Source organism: Lissotriton helveticus, chromosome 1_1, assembly GCF_964261635.1.
Source record: "Lissotriton helveticus chromosome 1_1, aLisHel1.1, whole genome shotgun sequence".
NCBI lineage: Eukaryota > Metazoa > Chordata > Amphibia > Caudata > Salamandridae > Lissotriton > Lissotriton helveticus.
Window position 1 is genome coordinate 348,736,087 of NC_136057.1, and position 24,848 is coordinate 348,760,934.

General features: G+C 45.0%; 1 protein-coding gene across 1 annotated transcript in view; it reads right to left on the bottom strand.

Moving 5' to 3' along the window:
- The window catches only part of LRP6 (LDL receptor related protein 6), a 1,212,873-nt gene that overhangs the window by 659,189 nt on the left and 528,836 nt on the right, over window positions 1-24,848 (bottom strand). The window contains exon 9 of the mRNA XM_078673499.1: window positions 17,793-18,082. Coding sequence (XP_078529625.1) covers window positions 17,793-18,082 — 290 coding nt within the window. The remainder of the gene's footprint in view (window positions 1-17,792; window positions 18,083-24,848) is intronic.

The window sequence follows — 24,848 nt, forward strand, 5'->3', positions numbered from 1 at the left end:
GAGCATGGGCAGACCGCACATCCAAACAGTATAGATCAGCCTGGACACGATGGGTATGTTGGTGTATGCGGCGGAAGGTGGATCCCGTGGTCGCGGATTTGACACAGGTCCTGAATTATTTGGCAGATTTGGCGCAGAAAGGTATAGCGTACAGATCGATAAATACTGTCCGCTCTGCGATTTCGGCAGGGCATGCCCATGTGGATGGAGCCCCTTTGGAGGAACATCCCTTTGTTTGTAAACTTCCTAGGGGCATCAGGTTATCACTTCCACCGGAACCCCGTTATTCGGTGCTCTGGGACGTGAATCAGGTGTTGAATGTATTGCTGTCATGGCAACCAAATCACTTCCTCTCCAGGAAAGAGTTATCGGCCAAGTTGGCAATGTTGTTATGTTTGGTGTCATGTAGGAGAATTTCAGATGTTCGAACGCTGGATATTTCAGCAAGAGTTTTCTCTCCTGACTGTGTCACTTTCACGGTGAGTAGGCGCACCAAATCTAATACACGCACGATCTCTTACCCTGCTTTTGCGGAATCTCCTAAGCTCTGCGTGGTACAATGCTTAAAAGCTTATGAGGAGGCCACGGAGGAAGTTCGACCCCTTGGCGAACGACAACTTTTAATAGCCCTCAAAAAGCATTTCAGAGCAGTTTCCTCCCCCACTATAGCCTGTTGGGTGTGTTGGATTAAGCAGGAGGCAGGCATTAACACAAGAGCTTTTGGTGCACATTCGGCTAGAGGGGTGATGGCTTCGAAGGGTTTTAGCCTGGGAGTACGGCTGGAAGACCTCATGAGGGCAGCGGATTGGTCCTCGGACTCCACCTTCAAAAGGTTTTATTTTAAGCCGCTGTTGAATATGGCTCAGGTGGTTGTCGACAAGCTTTGAAGGAGCATAATCCTCGCCTCCGGTCCTGATATAGAATAGAAATTTGCCCAGCCTACGAGAAGGTAAGTTTCAATTCTATTAAGTACGCAGAGGTGAGGATTATCCCTTCCAGCAAGCACGTGGGTTGCTGTCCCGCCCCGTATGGTTCTAAGTAATCTCTTTTGATTTTTCTTGGAGTCAAGGTTTTGTTGTTTGCATTCTATGATATGATGATTGTCTTGGTAGCATTCTAAAATCCATCGCAAGTCTTATGTCTGTAGTTGATATGCCCTTTACTCATGTTTAAGAACCGATGGTTGATTGTTACGTTTCTTTCAGGGAACGAGAATTCGTAGCAGTCTGGTTGAGCATGCGAGAGATCCTCCAGCGCAGAAAGAGGAAGGACAGGAAGTGACAGCATGACGTATTGCCTGAAGGATATTGACAGCGTGGTAGGACTGTAAAGAGACTGTTGTTTTCTTTTCCCTGCTTATGGGAAATGTAGTTGGTTATTAAATTTATGATGAGCTGTTGTGGAAAAGTTATTAATAAAGGCGAAGAAAGAATGAGCATAATCCTCGCCTCCGCGTCCTTAATAGAGTTGAAACTTACCTTCTCGTAGGCTAGGGAAATTTCTGTTCCACATCGGAGAGAGTGGCAGTCTGGGAGGAATTATTCTTTTAAGGCCTTCCTTAAAGGCTTTGATTGCAGGTACTCTAAACAGCGACAGGTGTTGTCTGTTTTGTAAGTAGGCAGCAAGAGCAGCTAGATGTAATCTTATGGATGAATACGCCAGATTACATCTTTGTAAATGCAGCAAATAGCAAATGATGTTCTGGATTGAAGCATCCAGTGGATCGGTTTTATTATTATTGCAGTAAGAGACAAATCTTTTCCATTTTGCTGCATAACAGGCTTTAGTAGTAGGGCGTCTGGCTTCTTTGATGATGTTCGTACAGTCTGGTGGAAGGTTAAGGTAACCAAACTCTAGGACTTCAGGAGCCAGATTGCCAGATTCAGCTCCATGGTTCTGTGTTAGTAGCTTCGGGGAAAGATGCACTTTTTGGTGTGGAACCACCAAGAGTTCGAGAAGTGTAGCGAACCATGGTTGCCGTGCCCAGGTGGGAGCAACTAGGATCACCTTGAGAGACTGTTGCCTAAGATTGTGTATTACTAGCGGAATGAGTGGGAGTGGTGGAAACATGTACACAATTCTGCCTAACCCGTTCATCCATATCGCATTGCCCTTGGATGACGGGTGTAGAAACCTGGCGGCGAAGGTTGGGCATTTTGCGTGTTCCTGTGTGGCGAACAGATCTATGGGTGACCCCACATTTGGAAAAATGGTTGAAGAACCTGTGGATGAAGTTCCCATTCGTGAATCTGCTGTGTCTGACGACTGAGCAGATCCACAATCTGATTGTGTACTCCTGGAAGATGTTCTGCTAGAAGACATATGTTTTGAGGAATGGCCCATCTCCATATGTTTAGCGCTAGTTGTGAAAGCTGCAAAGAGTGTGTTCCTCCTTGTTTCTGTATGTAATACATTGCCGTCATGTTGTCCGTCCCGACTAGGACAGTCTTGTTGAGGAGATGTGGTTGGAATGATTTTAGCGCTAGAAATATTGCTAGTAATTCTAGATGAATGATGTGGAGCACTTTCTGTTGAGTAGTCCTCCTGCCCTGGACTGTATGGTTTAGGAGATGGGCTCCCCAGCCGGTGAGGGATGCGTCCGATGTTAACACTATATGTGGAACTGGCTCTAGGAACGGCCGCCCTTTGGAAAGGTTTTGTGTGTTCCACCACTGCAGAAAGCGATGCGTGCGGCTGTCCAACACCACCAGATCTGTAAGTTGACCTTGAGTCTGGTCAACTGACGTGCTACGCATTCTTGTAAAGGGCGCATTTGAAGCCTTGCATGAGGAACAATGAAAATGCAAGAGGCCATCATTCCTATTAGCTGCATAAACACTTGAGCTGGAAGGCAGTGTTGGGGTTGAAACTTTCTGATGAGGGTTTGTATACTGGCTCTCCTGGCTGGATTGAGGTATGCCAGAGTTTGCAAGTGTTTATTGTGGCCCCTAGATACTGATGTAGATAGGAGGGCTGTAGATGGGACTTGGTGTGGTTTATTGTGAACACCAAACTGCATAGCAGCTGAATTGTTTGGTAGGTGTGCTGTACACACTGACTGTGTGACTTGGCTTTTATCAGTCATTTCTCCAGGTACAGAAACACATGAATGCTTTGTCTACGTAAGTGCGCAGCTACTACTGCCAGACACTTTGTGAAGACCCTGGGTGCTGTTGTTACTCCCAATGGAAGGACCTTGAACTGATCGTGTTGGCCGTCCACTGTGAACCTAAGATACTTCCAGTGAGCAGGGTGTATGGGAATATGGAAGTAGGCATCCTTGAGATCCAATGTGGCAAGGAAGTCTCCTTGTAGAAGCAGTGGAAGGACTTGCTAAAGAGTGATCATGTGAAAGTGGTCTTAATGAATGTAGAAATTGAGGGGTCTGAGGTCCAGTATTGGTCTGAGAGTACCGTCCTTTTTGGGGATTGGAAAGTACAATGAGTACACCCCTGTCCCCTGATGCTCTAGGGGAACTGGTTCTATTGCGTACTTTTGAAGCATGGAGATAACCTCCTGTTTGAGAAGGGTTAGATGTTCCATGGACATGGGACGCTGTCTGGGCAGTATGTTGGGGGAGTAGCAATATGTTCCAGGCAGTAACCATACTGGATAATTTGTCTTACCCACCTTTCAGTGGTGATGGAATTTCACACAGGTAGGAACTGGGATAATCTTCCCCCGACTGGAGTGGAATGGTCGGGGGAAGTGGAGGGAAGACAGTTTTGTGGTGGGGGAGTTGGAGGTATTAGAACTACGCCCTCTCCCTCTGTTATTGCCTCTGTAATTCCCTCTAACGTGACCTCTGCTAGGGGAGATCTGGGTGGGGCTTTTATAAGTGGAAGAGGGGGTGTCTGTGCCAATGGTTTTGGAGGCGCCCCTATAAAAGGAGCAACGAAAGGAACCTCTACCAGCAGTTGTTGCTTGTAGAGCCCCCATGGATTTGGCAGTCTCTGTGTCCTTTCATCTTTTCTAAAGATGTGTCTACAGTGAGTCCAAACAAGTGTTCCTGGTCTAAGGCTTGATTGAGGATGGTAGACTGCACCTCTTGTTTAAACACAAATATGCGCAGCCATGCATGTCTGCGTAATAACACACTTGTATTTATTGTGTGGGATGCTATATCTGCTGCATCAAGGTCACATTTTATTGAGGTATTTGTAATTAACTTTCCCTCTTGTTTAAGATAATTTGCTTTGGTCTTATGTTCGTCTGGAAGGTGTTGAATGAGCTTTTCAAGCTCATCATAGTGAGCCCTGTGGTACCTTGATAGTAAGGCTTGTGAATTAGCTATGCACCAAAAAATTGCTGTCTGAGACGCATCTCTTTTCCCTGATGAGTCCAGTAACTTAAATTCTTTGTCTGGCCGAGGGGTGTCACCTGTGGTTTGTGAATTTGCCCGTTTGCGGGCATCTACTACAACCAATGAATCCAGAGGGATTTGATCTTTAATATAAACTGTATCGCTTGGAGCTGGCTTGTATTTTTTCCCCAATTCTAGGATTAAGAACCCTAGCCCTAACAGGGTCTGTAAAAACCTCAGGGGCATGTTGAATCATCCCTTTGAGCATAGGGAGAGTGTTTGTTGTCTTTTGAGGCTGAGCGAATATTTCTAGAATAAAGTCCTCCTTGTAAAAAAGTGGCTTTGTATATACTGCATCAAAGTAAGGTACAGGGTGCAGAGAGTCCACAGTCCCCAGAGGTTTGGCAGAGGTTAAATTTAAATATAACCGTACTCTCTAAAGTGGTAGCTTGGTCAAGCAGTAAAACAGTATCAGAGGACAGTGTAAAGCCTTTGTTGTACACAGTCAGCAAATGGTCTCACACACTCAAGAACTGAACTCTAGGCCAATTGTTTTGTATATAAAAATATATTTTATTTTAGAACCACAAGTAGGTATAAAAATAATTTCTCAGATTGAGATGCTACAGTTGAATATTTTCAAATAGCAATAGACTTTTCAAATGCAATAGATACAATTGTTGCAATATGTATCACAGGTGAAAATTATAACATTGAGCTCAATGGGAATTTTAAGTAAATGCAATATCAATTAATCTACGTATGTTTTTCTTACTCAGGACTGGATCCTGGATTCAGCCCTGATGCATTTCCTGTAAACAGTTGAAATAAATCGTTTTTGTAAAACAGGCGATTTTTAAGGAATATTTCAAAGTTGCAAAAATCGACAAGAATTTCTGGTAAAAACCAGGCAATGTTATCCTATGGAGGAAAATCAGGTTTTTAGAAAATCACAGTTGTAATTACTTTATAGGGTCAGTTCTGGGCACAAAGATCCAGCACTGGGATCTCTCCTGGTAACAGGTGAGTAATTTTGTTTTCGTTGATCGGATGATTTTTAGTGAATATTTCAAAGTTTCAAAACTCGACACTTAGAAGAATTTCTAAGTGAAAATCAGTCAATGTTACCCTATGGAGAAAAGGTAGGTTATCGGCTTACAGGTAAGTACTCGACTGGCAGAGTTAAGGTTCTGGGGATAAACTCAGGGGTCTCTCAAGTTCAGGTAGGTACAGTAGTTGCACCCTCAGCGGCACAGGGGTAGCCGGGTGCAAAGAGAGTAGGCCCAATGTTAGCCTATGTCGGGTAGTGGGCCTTTGGTTGGTGGCTGCCACGCGGCTGTGGGAGCGGAGCTCCTGGTCCCTTATACAGGGCAAGTGGGGAAGTAAAATAGAACAGATGCTGCACTTCCAGTGGCACTCGGGCGGCTGGGTGTAGGGTGCTTTTGGGCTGTTGGCCGTCCAATGGTTTTCAATGGGAAAGCTGCAAGACTAACAAAGGCTGCAAGCTCGGGGACGGAGATTCTTCAGGTGCGACCACCACTTCGAGGGGTAAGTTGGGAAGCTGTAGGTTGGGTAGACACCCAGGAGTTGAGCACAGGGGGCCGTGGGGCACCGGTTGCAGGGGTGTCTTTTGGTGTCGGGAAATCTTACCCTCTGCTGGTCGCGGTTGGAGGGGTCCCTGGTTGTGAGGTGGCAGGCGTCGTCAGGAGCGTCAAGGAGGGTCCTTGGGTGCTGGATTCTTGGTCACAGTCGCCGGGGGGACGTCCTCGTGATCTTTGTTCACTCAGGCACAGGTAGGGCTCGGCAGGTGCAGAGTGTGGATTCATGGTTCCTGGTTGGTACCAGGGGTTGTTGCTGTTTTAGCAGAACCACAGCTCGTGGGAGTCCCAGTCTTTAGATGAGCAAGGCAGTCAGGTCCTCTGGGGTTTTCGAGGTTGCTGACCACTGGTGATGCCGGGATTTAGCATGAGTAGGTTCGAGGGTCGACAGGCCTGTAGGGCTGGTGCCAAGTCAGTTGTTATCGTGCTCTTGATAGCAGCTGCACGGCTTGTCTTCTTTCTTCTTGTTGTTCTTTGTATTTTCGGAATCAGGATCTGAGGAAGGAAGGTTCAGGTTGTCCCTAAATACTAAATTTAGGGGCGCTATAGGTAGGGAAAGGTCAGGGACCAATGGGTCCCTTTCTTGGGGTTAGTACACCCCCCTATCCTGCTACTCTCCAGTCGGAGGGCGGCAGGAGCCTATTCCTGATTGGGTAGGGCTCCCCATCCTCAAGATGGTGGGAGCCCGGAGTTGTGCTTCGCCTCGCCTCCCCCACCTGAGGGTTGGCGTTGGCAGAGGCTGGCACAACCCCTTCTCTCACTTCGGTTTTCCTGCCGATCTTCAAGCCGGAGTGGGGGGTCAGAACCGATGGGGGCCAGTTGCGGAGTACAGCAAGTGGTCAGGAGAAGCTCACAAAGGCGGTATGCCTTTGAAGCTTGCCCTGCCCATCCTGAGGGAGGAGGCCTAGCACCTCGCCCCAGGATGTGCATTGTTGCAGGCCCACGAGAGAGAATGGCTCTCGACCCATGGGCCCAGCAACATGTTTGCTGTGTAGCAGCCTAGGCAGCCTCTCAGTTAGGACGCTGGTCGTTGGTTAGTTTCAGGGGGCATCTCTCAGATGCCCTCTGTCGTGCATTTTACATTACATCCCACACTGGCATCGGTGTGAGTTTAATGTGCTGAGAAGTTTGATACCAAACTTCTCAGTCTTCAGTGAAGCCATCATGGTGCTGTGGAGTTCGTGATGATGACCTCCCAGCACCATATACTCTTAATGGCAGCACTGCACTTACAGTTCCCAGGAATGGACCTGGGTACTGTAGGGACACAGGGCTCATGCGCCTGTACCCACACCACCGGCATAGGGCACCCAGCTAGAGGGGTGACTGAGGTGTGCCAGGGCAGTGTGTTGTGGGTATGGCACGCAGGGATGTGTGCCATGTCGACTGTTTTCTTCTTCACCAGGACACACAGCCTGCAAAGGCAGTGTGTGTGTGTCAAGGCACACTGCCTCTAAGGGTGGCAAAGAAGTGCTGCAGCCCTTAGGGGGCCTTCTCTGGTCACAGTGCCCTGGGTACCATTTACCAGGGGCTGACATGTGGCCAGAGATGCCAATTGGGTTTAGGCTTCAATGCAGTTTTAGGGAAGGAACAGGTCCTGGGTACCTCAAAGCACATGAGCAATTCAGCAAAAAGTGGGGGCATACCATGCAAAAAAGAGGGCACTTTCTCACAGTCCTCTAGAGGGTCTGAATGTAATTGGACCCCCAGGTATTGTGCAGCTCTATTAGTTGCGCAAACCCTATACTATCGTCTGGAGGGGATGGTCTGGAGAGATATGAATCTGGCTCGGGTACATCTGGGACATCATAATTATCCCAAGGGTCCTGAGGTGGGATAATGTGGGTGTCATCATCAGTATCTGTATTATGTGGCGAGTGTATGTCATCATCAAACCCTTTCTCGTCATCCTCCCCTTGTGGTGAAAAAGCAGGCACTGGAGAGTGTGCTGGAGAAGGTATAGTGTTTAGAGGCTGTGGACGTGAAGAGAAAGGCCTCGTAGATGAAGTGGATGGGTTTTTTCTTGGAGGGTATCCCAGGTGTTCCTGAGGTGTCCAATTTCTCTTTTTAGGTTGTATAGAGGTGACATGTCCAGTAATGGGGTCAATATGGAGTGTTCTTTGCCTAGGATCCGGATGGAAAATTCTTTGGATCAGTCTTTTTTCGGCGCAGAGGACCTCGGCTCGAGTGGTGTTTTGGCCTGTCTCCTTTAGCCTTTGGAGGTGTTTTTGTGTCCTTTTGCCTAGGTGGAGTTTTCTACCGCGAAGGTTTAGTTTGTTTTTTCGGATCCGAAGGTTTATTCAGTGCCGAAGAGTCCAGACCCTTGGGTTTCAGCGCCGAAGTTTCTGGTGCAGACAGGACCTTGGCTTTATGCTAAGGTGCAGGCGATGGTTTTTCGGCACCATGTTGGGGCTGGCTCGATCCCAAATTGTCTGTAGGCGTTGGATGCTTCGGAGGCAGAGTTTCTGAAGTTTTGTCTCGGTGCCGACCCAGACCCGAAGGTGAAGGTGTTACCGGAGCCCTTTGTTTTTTCGGGGCAGGGGCATAGACATCGGTACTCACGCTCCGTTGACCTGGAGTAATCATCCGGTCTTCTGATTCTGATTCCTCGGCTTCGGAGATGTTGGGTTGTTCATCTCCTGTGTCTGGATCATCGGAACCTGCCTCGAAGATGTTTTCCGGAGCTGGAACGGTTGTCCTGGACATTTCGTGTTGTCGTGCCCGGCGATCACGTATAGTCTTCTTGGACCTGAAAGAGTCACAGGCCTGGCTGTGTTGACTCATGTTCCGGTGAGAGACAAAGGTTGCAGACCTCATGGAGGTGTGTGTGTGAAAAGTAGCATTTTTTGAATGGAGTCCTTTTCATATGCTGGCTGATGGCGCCGATCGGCCCAACGGCCCACGTCGACGACCGGACTCGAAAATGTCTTCGAAACTGGATACGGGTTGAGAGAGATTTGCGATCTTAACAATACTGTCGAGCGGTGAGAGTTTTTGCGCGTCGAAGGGGAATCGAACTACATCGACCCAGAGCGCAGCAAATGAATGACTGACAGACTAAAGGCAAGACCTTTTGGTTTTGCAACTGCTCATTTTTCAATGGAACATGGCTGCCTATGTGTAGGAAAGTGCCCCTTTTTTGCATGGTTGCCCCCACTTTTTGCCCGATGCTAAGGCTCTTTGACTAAGTGTGCCCTGGGTTCCTGCTAACCAGGCACCCAGGGCCTGTGTTCTTTCCCTACAACTGACCTTTGTACCCCCAATTGGCACCTCTCTGGCCAGATTTAAGCACCTTGTAAAAGATCTTCTTTGAACAGACTAGCACTGGAGATCATTACAAATAAAATAAAGAGTTTTACTAGCACTGGTCCTCACTGGAGATGCTTCTGTTTATCAATTACATGGAAAGATACCGCAATCTCCAAATGAGTTATACAGAGTTACAGGTAGTGACTGAGAATGTGGCAGAATGCAGTTTAGGCTTCTGTGAATTACGAAACAGCCTTGGTAGGAGACTTGATTGGACTCCAATGTATTGAAAGCTTGTAAATTATTAGCATCTGTTTGCAAGTTGGAAGCAATGTTACTCAAGAACTGGGTTGTCAACATCACTGTAATACACTTCATTAGCCCCAAGTGAAAACTAGTTTTGGCCAATGAAGGCCAAGTCTACGACCCTAACGTAGAGGGTCAGAATGCAGAGACAACGTTCTGAGCCAGATGTGCCTGCATACACAGAACAGCTAGTAATTGTTTTGTAGCCTACCACAAGTGTTAACCCGAAGCTGCAGAAGGGTAGCTTATAACCTACCTGTCTGTACTGACCCAGTTTTTGTAAATGACAGACCGGCTTGATAATAGTATGAAGCCTAAAGCAGAATTTTGATAAACACTTTTTCTACTATTCTTGCAAGCTTTCACCTATCTGGCACAGAGTAAGATGGAAGATCTTTCCCTTTGTCTAAATGTACAGTCACCAGAGCATGTTAAGAGGAGGAATTCTACACTATTACAGAAGGTTCACCTTTGGGGTACGCTACATCTCATTCAAAACGTTTGTCTCAGAGTGTGGGAATCTCCAAGATGAATGACAACTCAATAGTAGAATGCACCATACCAGACAGTGCCTACGATAGCTTTGATGGAGCAAAACTACAAAATAGACCTATGGCAGCAGAGTTAAACAGTAGAAATGTGTTCAAATCTTTTACAACCTTGTGATGATCGTATGAAAATGTGTTGGCACAGGCCAAGTGACAGTGTAGATAAGAAGTTTAGAAAAACTCTTCAAGTGTGTTCCTTGAAGGAGAAGCGATGGATTCCATAGCAGTTAAATAGTTTGCAATTCATCATTTGATACTGCACTACTACAATCTCTCATTCTATTTTTGGGTTTGATTTTAGTGTTACGCTTTAAATAATATAAAGGAGAATCCAAAGGTGGGTGTCTTGTGCCCGATGATACACCCTTGAAATTCTCCCAGAATGCTACCACAGGCAATTCCCTACTACATGGGAAGAAGGGGTAAATGCATGTCAAAATACCCCTTTCTAATCTATTAATAATAATGCCTATTTACTGGCAAGACAACAAAGATTTGAAGGCTTAATTAACTGTGTTATTCACAACTCAGTGTTCTCTGAAGTACGAAAGGCAGAAACGACAAAAGTAATTCCAGCCTGTTGCATCCATGTCTCTTGGCAGGCAATCGAGCTACTGATGTATTTTAGGCTAAATAATAGTGCAGAAGAAGGATGCAGGGAGAGAAAACTGTTTAGATGCTTCTGTGAAAAATCTACAACAAAAAGCTGTGCTTTTTTTTAAATCAACAAATAACGAAATTGAAAGGCTGTTAATACAGTAAAAGTGCAAACATGTAACAAGGTAGGAGATTTTTTTTGTCTTATGGATTTTAAGTTAATAACAAATCTTCAACCGGGTTCTTAAGACTTCGGTTAACAGGGAGGTTAAAAAAAAAAAGTGTAAACCTATTACTTGGGATTGTTGAATATTTATCAGCAGTGTTGCAAATGAAAAGAAACAGTGTGCAGCTCTTTGAATTACGCCACTGAAAGGCACAAAATCTTCCCAAGGAGATGGCCAGGAGTAGAAACTCAGAACTTCCTCATACGCTATTGTGGCCCATTTCAGGCTGTGCCTGCCTCCATTTTATGCAAAAGAAACAATTGATGAACAGAATGCTGAACAATAAAAACATTCATCACCAGTCACAAGGATCTGGGTTTAATCAATCATTCTTTTGCTCACCACGCCACCCCAGTTTGGACCCTGCCATATGCAAATCAGTCTCTTGACTCTGTTCCTTATGGGAACAGTCCCGCCCGAACTGCCAAGCCAGGTCCTCCCTGGACCGGAAACAAGCATCCTGGGGCCTGTTTCGGGGCATCACCCCTCATCAGCCAGGCTAGCTTGAATCCAGTGGGGCAGTGAGCACAGGATCCAAGTCTGGCCACAGAGAAACCGGTATAAATAAAACTAAAGAATAAACTAGTGGCTAAATACAGTAAAAAGGGCAAATACATATGAAGTAAACCTGACAAAACGGGATGGTGGTAGACCGGGGCGGTGCGTCCACTAGGGTGTGGGGGCGTAGCCCCCCCTGCCCACAGCCGCCCGCAGCTCCGACGTTTCTGAACTTAAGTAAACTGAATAGTTTACTTAAGTTCAAAGACCGACGCCGAGGGAGAACTGAAAATGCATGCCAGCCAGCATGACGTCAGACCGCGCGTCATGTTAACTGACATGCATTGTCAGACATGGGGGCAGGAGCACAACACAAGTGCGCATGAGTGGGGACGGAGGGCGAATTTTCGCACCGTGCCCACGCATGCGCACTTGTGTTTTAACTTGTTAGCGCATGCCCATTAGGTCTCCTAATGGGCGTGCTGCGGGCGAGGATTAACTGTGCCCTAGCGCTGCAGATTGGCTTAGGGGTTGCCACTCGGTGCTGCTGTTCCTGTTCCGGTTCCTGTTTGGAGATGAGGTGCCAACGCGGACCAGGAGCAGAGGCGGTCAGGTAAGTATTCAGTTCAGAATGTGTGCATTGTTCATTTTGTCATGCGGCAGTGCTTTAGTAGAGTTTTTCTACTGTCGCTTCTATGGGGCATTGCATTATGTTTTCAATATGGAAACCTACTGGCTCCAGCGTTTCATGCAGACAGGCCTCACAAACAGTGTGGAGTGGCAACTTGAGCAAAATGCCGAGATGTTGAGCAGACTGTGGCATCTCTAAAGGATGAGCATTGTATGGATTTGGTGATATCATAGTCTAGACTCGCCAGTGAATAGGCATACTGTGATATCACTCAGGCTATAATATCACAATCTGACTCTATATCCAGCATTTATCGATACTGTGATATCACTGTGGGACCTGCCATTGTCAGGCTCTAATGATATCATTGTCTGACTCTATTTCAAGTGTGTGCACATGCTGTTACATCACTCTGGAATCTGCCGTAATATGCCTAGAATCATATCACAATCTGACTGTACATCTAGTAGATATCAATGCTGTGATATCACGATGGGACCTGCCATTGTCTGGCTCTAATGATATCATAGTCTGACTCTATTGCATATTAGTTCATGCTTACTGTGACATCAATTAGGAATCTGCCATAATCTGGCCCCAATTATATCACAATTAGGTGATGAGCAGAACTCGAGTGAGTATAGGGTGAGCAGTGTGCCTGTGTGAGTCCTGGGTGAGTGATGTCTGTGTGAGCGCAGGGTGAGCAGTGTGCCTGTGTGAGTCCAGGGTGAGTGATGTCTGTGACAGTGCAGGGTTGGTGATGTCTGTGTAAGCGCAGGGTGAGCAGTGTGCCTGTGAGAGTCCAGGGTGCTTAAGAATGCACCATTTGCCCACTTTTTTCAATATGTTCTTGTGGGAAAACCCCCGAATCCCCTATAGGTGGTTGGGCCTCGCTCACTGCGCACGCTCGCCACAGTGCAGTATTTACGGCCCACCACTTTCAAATGTCACCAGCCGCCCCTGGTGGTAGACTTCAATTCATCTCAGTCGCCAGAAAAACCTGAAATGACGTGTGAAACAGAGGATAATTTAAAGTCCTGACATAGTGAAGGTCCACACTGACGCCACCTGTAAAGGGAAGGAACAAAGGAGACAAGCATTTGCAATGCAATAGGTCTCGCATTTACAGCAGTTTGAGCTATTGACATTGTAAATGACAATGCCTTTTATTTTTGTTTTCAAAACATAAATAAAAGGCGTCATTTACAATGCCAATAGCTTAAACTCTCGTATACCGAACACGTAGGTATTCTATATATCTGCAGTGATACTGATCTCACACCTATATCTGCAGTGATGATGATCTCACACCTATATATCTGCAGTAATAGTAATCTCACACCTATATATCTGCAGTAATAGTAATCTCACACCTATATATCTGCAGTGATGGTTAACTCACACCAATTTCTGCAGTGGATATATATATATATATACATATACATACACACACGTATATACATATATACATACACGCATATTTATATTCATAAGACTACGTTTACATGATTCCATGACATTAGCTATGACAGGACCTCTACCCTGAGCCCCCCTGTCCTTCTCCCCACTCTGTCTGCCCCATGTACCCATCTCCTCATGCGCTGCCTGAAATAAACTAAAATGCTTAAATTGTTTCAGACTTCCAACGCGCTTGTGGAAAGAAGAGCAGAGAGAGTTTCATTTCAATTACGCTCTGCATGATGAATTGACATTTGTCCCAAAAACCGGGACATGTATTTGAATGCAAAATAAGCGTCGGGCAGTCCTCTGGAAATTCGGGACGTCCAATCCCCTACACACAACGCAAAGTAATGTTAAATTAAAATGGTTAGGGGGAAAAAACATTGGCGATAGACAACTGCATACAGATTATACATGACATGCTTTTGTATACTTAAGATGTTTGCAAACTAATGCAGCCTACATACAACACTGCTATTGTCTAGAAACGGATTCACCGTAGCGTAGGCTAGGAAGTTCTTGCATTCGAGGCTTTGCAAACCAACCTCTTGTAACCTGTAAACGGGGTAGGAGGGAGGGTATAGCCTTCGCGGAATCCCGCCCAGCGCTATGCACGGCTAAGCCAAACGGAGGGTTTTTAAATCCCCAATGCTTGCTTGTTTACTTTAGTTCGTGACTAATTGCAAGATTAGAGTTACAAAGGGGGCTGGTAGAGCCTCAGAAAGAGAATTTAAAACCAACCAAGACCAGATAAAACGGACACACGCCTTGCACTGTAGTGCATTCCTCATTTTAGGAATTCCCTGACGCATGTTATTAGTACCTGCAATCTTTCCCACAGAGACGCAAGTAACTGATTATTACCACTAACGGTGCATTCGTAAAAAGAAACGTGCTTCAGAGCACAACAAACACGTGACATTTCCGTGCAGCCCAAAAAAACACGGAAGTCATAACTCTGCCTTCAAAGTATTTGTCTGATCACGGTGTACCATTTCTACTAACACCATTAAAGAAGGCCTTGCAAGTGTACGGTTATCACATTAACTTCTGAGACTGTCTGTTAATTGGATTTGAAGCATATCAGCACTCACAAGCATGGATAACGTTAGACAAATGTCGGACACAATAAGTCCCTGCGGAGCCAACACAAATAAGCCAATCCCACATACCAGAACAATTGCAAAAATGTACAGGGTCAGATCATAATTTAAATGAAATGTGAAACTGGAAACAAACTTGTAAGACACTGCTACGCAAGGAATAATAAACGCATCAATGTTGATCCAAGTTAAAGTATTTCAGTAAAGTTCCAGAAGATGTATGTTTTAGCAATATTAAAAATTACTTCAATCTCATTTAAACTGAATGCATTTTTGTCAACTTAATTGACATACCTCCCTTGATTATGCACAAACACACGCGTTCCTCCCCTCCATCACACAAGCAGCAGGCATCATGTGTAAGCACAGGAGGAGGAGGTACAGTCTCAGCCGGGCCTCACTTTCAAGATTGAATCAGGTGTCAAATAAATAAAACAAATACCCGCCGGGCGACGACCCGGAAGCGGTTGGGAAGCCGGCCAATCACAGCGCGGCCCCAACCGGAAGTCCCGCCCCATCGCGGCGAGAGGGAGAGAGAGCTGCCCGAGGAGCCACAAAGGCTCCGCATTGAGTCCCGGTCCCGAGATGGGGGACCGGGTGAAGAGCGGGCGGGCGCATGGGGAAGGCGGGGCTCTCATGTGGTGAGAGCCCCGCAAAGCGCTACCGCCGCCCGAGATGCAGATCCGCCGCCGAGCACCGCCAGAACAGGTGAGTGTGTTGAGTGAGAGGAGGGGTGAGTGGGGGTGGGGTGTACGCGTGTGTGTGTGTGTGTCTGTTTGAGTGTGTTTGTGTCTGTCTGTGTGCGCGTGTGTCTGTTTAAGGGGGGGTGCGTGTGTGTATATGCAGTGTGTGTATGGCTTTCTTTGTGCGCATGCGTGAGTGACGACGTGCGCGCTCACGAGGTACAATCTCGAAGAAAAAGCGCATGGAAGATTGCTGTCCTCATTCCCCCAGAAGTAACAACATAAGTCGTCTCGCCCTAGACAGCAAAGCTTCGCTTTGCTTTCGTCTAGGCGAGACCTAAAAAGGGACAGAGACTAGGCTAACTTAAACAGAAGAGTAGAAAGAGAGAAAGGACACTTTCAAAGAGGTAAAGGAAAGGCAGAGAGGGTAAACAAAGTAACAAAGGACTACCACTTGCAGGAGGAAGAGGGCGGCGTTTTAAGGAGACAAGAGACGGAGGACACCAGAGAGGGGAGGAAGGAGAATGGCAAGGCAGTGGAGAGAATCGCACCAGGAGAGACTGAAGGCGAGATAAGCAGCAGGGGCCGGTACGGATCAGAGGTAGGGGGTGGGGGGTTGGGGGCATGGGGGAAGCGCGTATAAAAGAATGTTTGCAACGTACCATCTCACCGCGTCTCTCCTCAGTAGTCCTCCCTCGCTCGGACACAGGAAGCATACCCAGGGTCCCAGTGAGCGCCATGTTTCAACGCTGACTGGAGGGCCTGGCCATGTTCTCCACGTAGGCTGCAATGCAGCCTGCATGGAGAACATGCAAAGTGCGCAAGACTGTTTTGGGTGGCCCGAGAGGGGCGGGCAAGCAGTTGTTGTGCACTTAGTAGGAGAAAATAAAAGAACGCAAGTTATTTTATTTTCCTTTTGTTTCACTGCAAAAAAGCAGTGGGGTGATGCTCCTCCACCTTAGCGGAGGAGCCGCCACTGGAGAGAAGACCTGCCCAGCAAGGAGCACCCAGACTGGCCCTAGGGGAGCAAGAAAGCCAGAGAGTAGATCGTTGGAACACCAGGGAAAAACAGAGACGAAGCAGCAGAAGACACGGCTGAAGAAGACGAGAGGGAAGGAGAGGAGGAGGAGGACTGGTCGGAAGACTGGTGGATACCACCAGCAGTCGTGAAGCAGCCCGCCAGGAGAGATGTGGCTTAACAGTGAGGGTTGGTTAACCCGGTACAGGGAAAACGCAGGGAGGAAGGCGGTGGTGGAGCCTGTACTCTAACGTTTTTTTTTTGTTTCGTTGTTTATTTTTTATTTATGTATTTATTTATTTTTGCAGAGTTTTATATAGCGCGAACTAGACCCGAACCGAATCAGGTATCAGAGCGCTTTACATATTTTTCCAGTTACGTTACATTTTTACGTTTTCCAGTTACTTTCATTTTAGGCACGGGGAGATTAAGTGATTTGCCCAGAATCACAGGAGGTTTTGGCGTCATTACCAAGACTCGAACCCAGTTCCTCCAGGTCGGAGGTCGAGCGCCCTAGCCGTTAGGCAAACCCCTCTTCCCTTTCATTTTCCCTTCACTCTCTTGCCGAAATACCTCACTTTGAGAATATCCTAATAAAATAACCCTTAAAGTCGCATTAAGGGAGAATTATGTCCCAAGGAGGCACCAATACCCTACAAGAGCCAACCAATAGAGAGAGGATTGCAGGACCTCATACTATACCTATATCCAAATCATTCTCACAAAGCTGTGTCAGGCTACAAGGATAGCCAGGAAGAGAACATTACGTGCCTGAGAGAGATAAAGTATTTTTATATGCAGATATACTTACCTTTTTTTTTTGTTGTGCTTTCTTTTCCTGAGGGCCTGGTGGCATCTACCCAGCAGACCAGAAAGGAATAAGAAAGACTCTGTTGAAACTCCACAGGGGACACCATTCTAACCACTGCGTGGGTTGAGTAAAGAGACATTGATTCTTGCACACTGGGGAAGTTTCACCTTCTTATTTCTTTTGTTACCCTTTGTGTTTTTTCCCTCTCTGCCATTAAAGAAAGCCACCATTGGCAGATCTGGAAAGCCTCCGTAGCCTTTTTTTCCATCCATCCCTTCACAGGAGTACAGTGACAACTTGAGTTCACTACCAGTTAGCTTTGAGATTTTCTAGTAATGAGCACTGGATTGCAGCATTTTCATATGCTGGGAAGAGATGGCACTATGCAAGAGGGCTGCTACCTGCATACCACAGGTTTTCAGTTTGAACTAAAACTGATCACTACAAAGTTCTGCCATTTTACATGAATCCAAATCAGAAATGCCCACCTCTTAGGACAATGCCAATCAAAAAACTCTGCCACAGTACTTCAGGGTAAGCACAGGATATCAATTGTACGTTTTGGAGTCTTGTACAGACCTGCAAAAGAGTTTCAGCCTTTAACCGATGAAGGTTCAACAGTCCTTAACTGAAATGTAATTGTTTAACTGAAAAAAAAACTACCTGAATTTAAATAGCAATTTTTACACAGAAACTCCCACATACCATTTATACATCTTGATTGCATTAAGAAAACCCCACACCCTTCTTCTGCATTACCTTTAGACTGATGTCTGTCCAGTAAATGCGGTTATCTGTCACATCAAAGTCCAAAGCAGAAGCCTCCTTTACACCAGTAAGGGGAATAGCTACATTGTTGTTGTTGGTTTCCAGAGAAATACGCCGGATGTCTGCTCTTCGAGAGAATAGGAGGAAGGCTTCAGGTACAATACAGGTCTTCATGTCACTGATCAGCTCCAAGCCAATTGGACATGCACAGCGGAGACCCTGTGGTCGGTAGAGACAGAGGTGACTGCAATCTCCATTGTTATCTGCACATGGGTTTGAGCCTATAGAGAGGTGTAAGAAAAAGATACTTATTTATTCTGGTTGTTGTCCATCTGTATTCCATCTGAAATCACAAACGGCAGAATATCTCTACCTAAAAGTGTGAGATCCCTAAAAACAACAGATTTAATTTTAACGTTTTCCAGTTACACAAATAAAAAGAAAACATGCCAATATACGTTAATTTTTTTAAATTTTGAAATACCGAATTTACTGCACAAAATATATTTAGCTGGACACTACTCCCAAAAAAAAGTAAACTAAAGAAAAGTCAGAATTATTCTACCAACAAAAACTACACAAAGTGAAAGACACTCAGTTCCTTTAAGAATCTTAAAAGCTGCACTCTCCCATCATGCCCAGCATGATGCCAGGCAGCCAGGATTTTAGAGCAAGTAAGAAGACGCATTATGAAAACATGTCCAAAATTTGTACTTTCAAAAGCAGGGAGGCACATGCAGTTTTTATAAATAACATTTATTACACCCCATATTACTGTTGTCAAAGATCAAAGATCAAAAAGTACTTTATTCGGTTAAAAGCAATAACCATAAAAGCAACAGAAAGTCACATTTCATTTACAATGGTACAGCAATCAAAAGGAAGATATAAATATACATAGTATTTACACTGTTACGATTCGTTTAGAATTGATTTCCTATATTTAAAAACCTGTTTAAAATATTCAGATAACGAGGCAACAGTAAAAACATTGTCCATTTTTTGCAATTCTAAAAACGCTGGGCGACATCTGTGCAAATTCATCTCCTTTAAGATAGGGACAATCAATTTTCTACGGGGCAATGTATAGAATTTACAGAAAAATAAAACATGAATATTAGATTGTACGGATTTTTCATCGCAAGGGCATACGGGCAATACCTTCGACCACGAGTTCATTTCAGGGAAGGTAAATAGTCTAAAAACAATATTAGCTCTAAAACGTGTTAAAAAGAATCTGTCGTAATTGGACATATGTAAGCTTAAGTATGGCTGTAGTTTGTCACTTATTAAAATTAGCTGATGGGAAGTGACAGAGCTTTTCTTAAATTCTTCAAGCTGTCTTTTATCTCTAAGGCAGTCCATACAGAGTTTTTTCAGTGCTTTTCTGGGGATATGTACCATGGAAGACGGGTCATCATAGTATTGCGAACGGTCTATTTCCTTCAGGAATGTTTTAATATAGTTTAGCCATTCGACTCCGTTTACTCTCCCCAGTTTTAAGACATCCTGTAATATGGCACGATTTAGAACGCATTCGTTCACAGTCCAGTTCATGGAAAAGGTCTTACTACAATTTATTTTTAAATCAAGGTTAAGCATGAACTGATTAAAAGATGTTATCATTTTTTGTAGGGCCATAGGGGTACGAGCCATTAAGACGGCATCATCTGCATACAACAGTGCAGGGATAAATCTCTTTCCAATCTTAGGCATATCCCTACACACTTGCAGCAGATGACTCTCCAGGCCATTTATGTAGATAAGGAATAAGAAGGGCGCCAGGACACAACCCTGGCGCACTCCGCGCCCTATTCCAAAAGACCTACTACATTCCCCTCCTTTGCCATAACGCACGACAGCAGTTGCTCCTAAGTATAACTGCCTTAAAAATTGAATTATCGGCTTTTCCACGCCCAACCGTGACATCAAGTCCCATAATTTACAGTGAGACACGCAATCGAAAGCCGATGTAAGATCTACAAATATAAAATACAAACGCTCCCTTTTTATCATGGTGTATTTCTGCTGGATCAAAAATAAATTTAGACCCTGCTCTGTTGTTCCTATACCTTTTTGGAATCCAAATTGTAAATCACTAATTGCCCCAACCTCCTCTGCCCAATTTTGCAATTTAGATAAAATCACTCTGCCAAGGATCTTTATTGACGAGTCAAGTAGGGATATTGGCCTATAACAGGCACAGTCTTGTCTATTTCCCTTCTTATAAATGGGTACAATAATTGATGAAAACCAGGAGGGACTCAATCCCTTCAGAAGAGCTGCATTAAAAAGTTGTACAAGTATCGGGCCCCAGAGTTCACTATTTGCCTATTACTGTTGTCAAGTCCTGGGGTCTTCTCCCTCAGTTTATTTCTGCAGCATAAAACAAACTATCTTAAATAATCAAAGCACATAAATTACAAAGAGAAGCATGGCCTACTACAGTATCTGTCCTGATATCAGTGTCCAGAAAAGGTTGAAGTAAAAGTATGGACTGACCACAAAAATAGCAGGGTTACAAATGTCAGGTATGGTGGCATTTCTCATCAAATGAGCAGCAGTGACCACCTTTCCCCTCATGGACTGGGTCTTAGGCTTGTCAGCAGTTAAGGGCCTACTAACCTTCTAATGCAACTGTTTATGTGTAACAGTTTTGTAATTTTGTGTTTATGTTTATTCCATTAATGACGCAATTATTGTTTATTGTACTCACTGACAGAGTGAATACATTGAGCGGTTAGGATACAACTGCCTTGTTGGTTACTATAGATGTTTATCTTTCATATGTTTTGAGGACACTTAGTTAGGTAGAGAAATTTTGCTCATTATTATTCTTTTTTTCGGCGACCAATATGTATCTTTATCAGTATTTACTTTGTCAGTACTCATTGTTGAGGTGTTAGAAAAAGAGAGAGGTCTGTGTTTGGTCGCATAGGGGCTTATAGCTCTTTAACGCAGTAGCGTTTTCGTATGTTGCTGTCAGGACTGAATAAAGCTTAATGATTGAAGAGTGCAAAGGTTGCAAAGAACAAGCACTCCTAGGCGGAGTTTGCTTTTAAAATGGAAGTTTTAGCACGAAGCTCTTCCGAAATAGCTTTTTTGAAATAGTCCTCTTTCCAGTACCATAGTACTAGCATCAGTCACATGGAAGCGACGTACGCGCCATAATAGGTGACGTATTTTTAACTCGTATGAGCTAACGCATCAGACGCGGAAGACGTAAAATAAAACAACTGTATATTTTTATACAAAACATTGGCCTAGAGTTCAGTTCTTGTGTGTGAGACCATTTGCTGACTGTGTGTGTACAACAAATGCTTTACACTGTCCTCTGATCTCCTGCCTTACTGCTCGACCAAGATACCACTTTAGAGAGTAAGATTATATCTAACTTTAGCCTCTGCCAAACCTCTGTGGACTCTGTATATACTGGACCAAAGTAAGGTACAGTGTGCACAGAGTCACTTTCTTACAGTTACTGCCAGGAACTTACAGACACTTCCCCAAACATTCTCCTAAGATCGCACGCAATGTTACAAGAACAGCTTACCCTTGTGAAGCAAGACGTTCTCTCTCTGTTAGAAAAAGGAGCTATAGAACCAGTTCCATTACAATATCAAGGGTCCGGGGTATATTCCCTGTACATCTTAATTCCCAAAAAGGACAGCTCTCTGAGGTCTATGCTAAGCCGCAGAGAACTAAATCTATAGATTCTCGGACCACTTTCACATGGTGACACTCCAACAAGTGCTCCCACTCCTTCAACAAGGCGACGTTCTGTCCACTCTGGACTTAAAGGACGCTTATTTCCATATCCCAATAAACCCTGCTCACCGCAAATACCTCAGGTTCGTAGTAGTAGGCCAACATTATCAGTTCAAGGAGCTCCCATTCGGAGTAACTACCGCACGCAGGGTTTTCACCAAATGCCTGGCAGTAGTCGCAGCTCATCTACAAAGACAACACATTCATCTCTTCCCATATTTGGACGACTGGCTCATAAAAGCCAGCTCGCAACATTGCTGTCTATGTCACACTCACAAAACATTCCAGTTGCTCCACGATCTTGGATTCACAGTAAATCCCATCTCCAACCATCCAACACACAGGTGTATCTGGGCACCACGATGGATACACAAAAAGCTCTGGCCTATCCCAATCCAGTCAGAATCCGCAACATGCAGACTCTACTTTATCAGCCTCATTGCCAACTCGAGTCTTCATGCAGTTGCTAAGGATGATGGCGTATTGCATCCTAAAAGTCCCTTATGCAAGACTTCAAATGCGTCCCCTCCAGGAGTGCTTAGCACATCAGTGGAACCAGGCTCAGGGTCTGTTATCAGATCTAGTGTTGGTAGACGGGCTCTCTGCAGTGGTGAAATACACAAAACCTTTCTAAAGGGCGGCCCTTCATCGACCCGGTTCCACAAATAGTGCTAACAGCAGACGTATCACTCACTGGTTGGGGAGCTCATCTCCAGACGCATACAATTCAGGGCATGTGGAGCCTGCAGCAAAAGCAGCTTCACATAAATCATCTGGAGCTGCTGGCGATTTTTCTAGCGCTCAAAGCTTTTCAAGTTCATCTAGTAGGCAAAGCTGTCCTGATTCGTACAGACATGACAGCAATGTACTACATACAAAATCGGGGGGGGGGGCTATACATCACAAAATGTATCTCCTCGCAGAACACCATCCAAGAGTAAACAATGACATTGCAGATCTGCTCTGTCATCAAAGACAACAGACCCACGAATGGGAACTCCAACCTCATGTTCTCCTACCATTCTTTCAAATGTGGGGCTTTCCAGACATGGATCTGTTCACCATAAACCTAAATACAAAATGCCCAAGCTTTGCATCCAGGTATCCACACCTATTGTCCAGAGGTAATACGCTGTGGATGAATTGGTCATGGATTTTTGCCTATGCTTTTCTGCCTTACCTGCTCATTCCATAAGTGGTTTGGAAGCCCAGACAGGAATCCCCGACACTAATCCTAGTTGCTCCCAAATGGGCCCATCTACCCTGTTGGAGCTCTCGGTAGTTCCCCACCAAAAACTACATCTCAATCCCAATCTCCTCACTCAGAGCCATGGAGGGATAAGACATCTGGATCCCAGTAATCTCAACCTTGCGATCTGGCACCTAAAATCTTAGTTTGGCTACCTTAATCTCCTGTTAGACTAGATGTCGTACCACAAGAGCATGCTATGGAGCGAAGCTGTTTGTGATATACTGTAATAAAAATCAAATCAACCCGCTTGATGCTTCAGTTCAAAACATCATTTGCTATCTATTACATCTGCAGCGTTCCAATTTAGCGTACACATCCATACGCTTACATCTTGCTGCAATAGCTGCATACCTACAGAACAGACAACATCTGTCTCTTCAGAGTGCCAGTCATTAAAGTATTTATGGAGGGACTTAAAATAGTAAGTCCCCCAAGACTTACACCTGCTCCAGTGTGGAATCTAAACATTTTCTTCACCAGACGAATGGGTCCACCTTTTGAACCATTGCATAGATGTGAACTGCAATTTCTCATTTGGAAGGTAGCTTTCCTCATAGCTTTTACATCTTTGAGGAGAGTAGGTGAGCTTCAGGCACTAACCATAGAAGAACCATTTTTAGAAATATACCAAAAAAAGTGGTTCTTCAGACCAATCCTAAATTCCTACCGAAGGTAATTTCTGCCTTTCATATCAACCAATCTGTTGTTGCCTGTGTTCTTCCTGTGAGAAGTTGGCCTGGCATATGATGTCCACTATTCTAGTGAGCACCTTGCACCAGTCCAAACGACCCTTACTGATGGTATTTTAAAGACAACCTACATAGAAAGCGATCTTAGTGGTAGTTGTGGAGAGCAGCCTTTAGGCTAAGTCTTGAAGAAATGTAAAGCAGCTTGTTTTACAAGTTTATAATCCCATGATTGACCAAATGAAAGGAGAACCACACCAGGTAGGTAGGTATGGGTGTGAGTGTATATATGTATATATATATATATATATATGTATATCAAAACAATACCCTTTCAGGCATAGAGTGACACATAAATTATGCAAAAAAGAAGGAGAGAACTCTGGGTAGTTTTCAAGTTTAGGTGGAAAGCAGCCCCTGTTAGAGCACTCTCAACACCAGCGACACTCTAGATCTGCTCACCTCAAATGTCTGTTTTTCTATCAAAGTCTTTAAGCATAGGACTAGTACAGTGCTGTCCTTGCCGAGCTGTAAAATTACAAAAGCCATTTATCACTCCAGGCACATATATGTATGTATGTATATATGTATGTATGTATGCATATATATATCTATATATCTATTCTAGAAACATCCCTCTAGTCTCTTTATGAGGCTAGAGGCAAAAGTACATTCAGTAAACTTATTTACCGCACAGTAAATTAGCACTATATACGTTGAGCCCTAGGGGCGTACCAAACCATACATTAAGAAAGTGGTACAAGAACCCCGACTGACATAGATACAAGGCCTAGAGCCTTTAGAACCGCTGGGGCCACCAGGAACCACCCAAGGTAGTGACACAGGGGACCCGTGCAGTGTCTAAACACAGCCGCAAATCACCATTAACTTCTATGGGGAAAATCGTGGTTGGAAAATTACAGATTAAGGACACTTAGAAGAGGACTTGGAGCAAACCCCTTTAGAACTAGGAGGTTCTAGAGTCAACACCCACGGGAGCACTGGAGTACTAGAGTTACCTCAGACAGGGAAGCCGGGTGCATAGGAGTCTTTTCGTCGTCAATTTCAATGGCGAGTTGCTGAAAAATGCTGCAGGCGACCAAGTGGAAAGTGTCCGGTTGGATCCAAGGGTGGATTGGAGAACTGAAGAACCTGAAAGCAGAGGGGACAAAGTCTGGGTCACTAGCCAGTGACCAGGAAGGCGATGAGAAGATGCCAACCGAGGTTGGGTGATTTCAGGTGAAGAAGGTGAAGCTTGACTCTTTAGCCACGAGGACCAGGAGGTGTCTAGGACAACCAGGAGCTGGATTCGAGCTGTCCCACGAAGGATGTCAAGTGCTG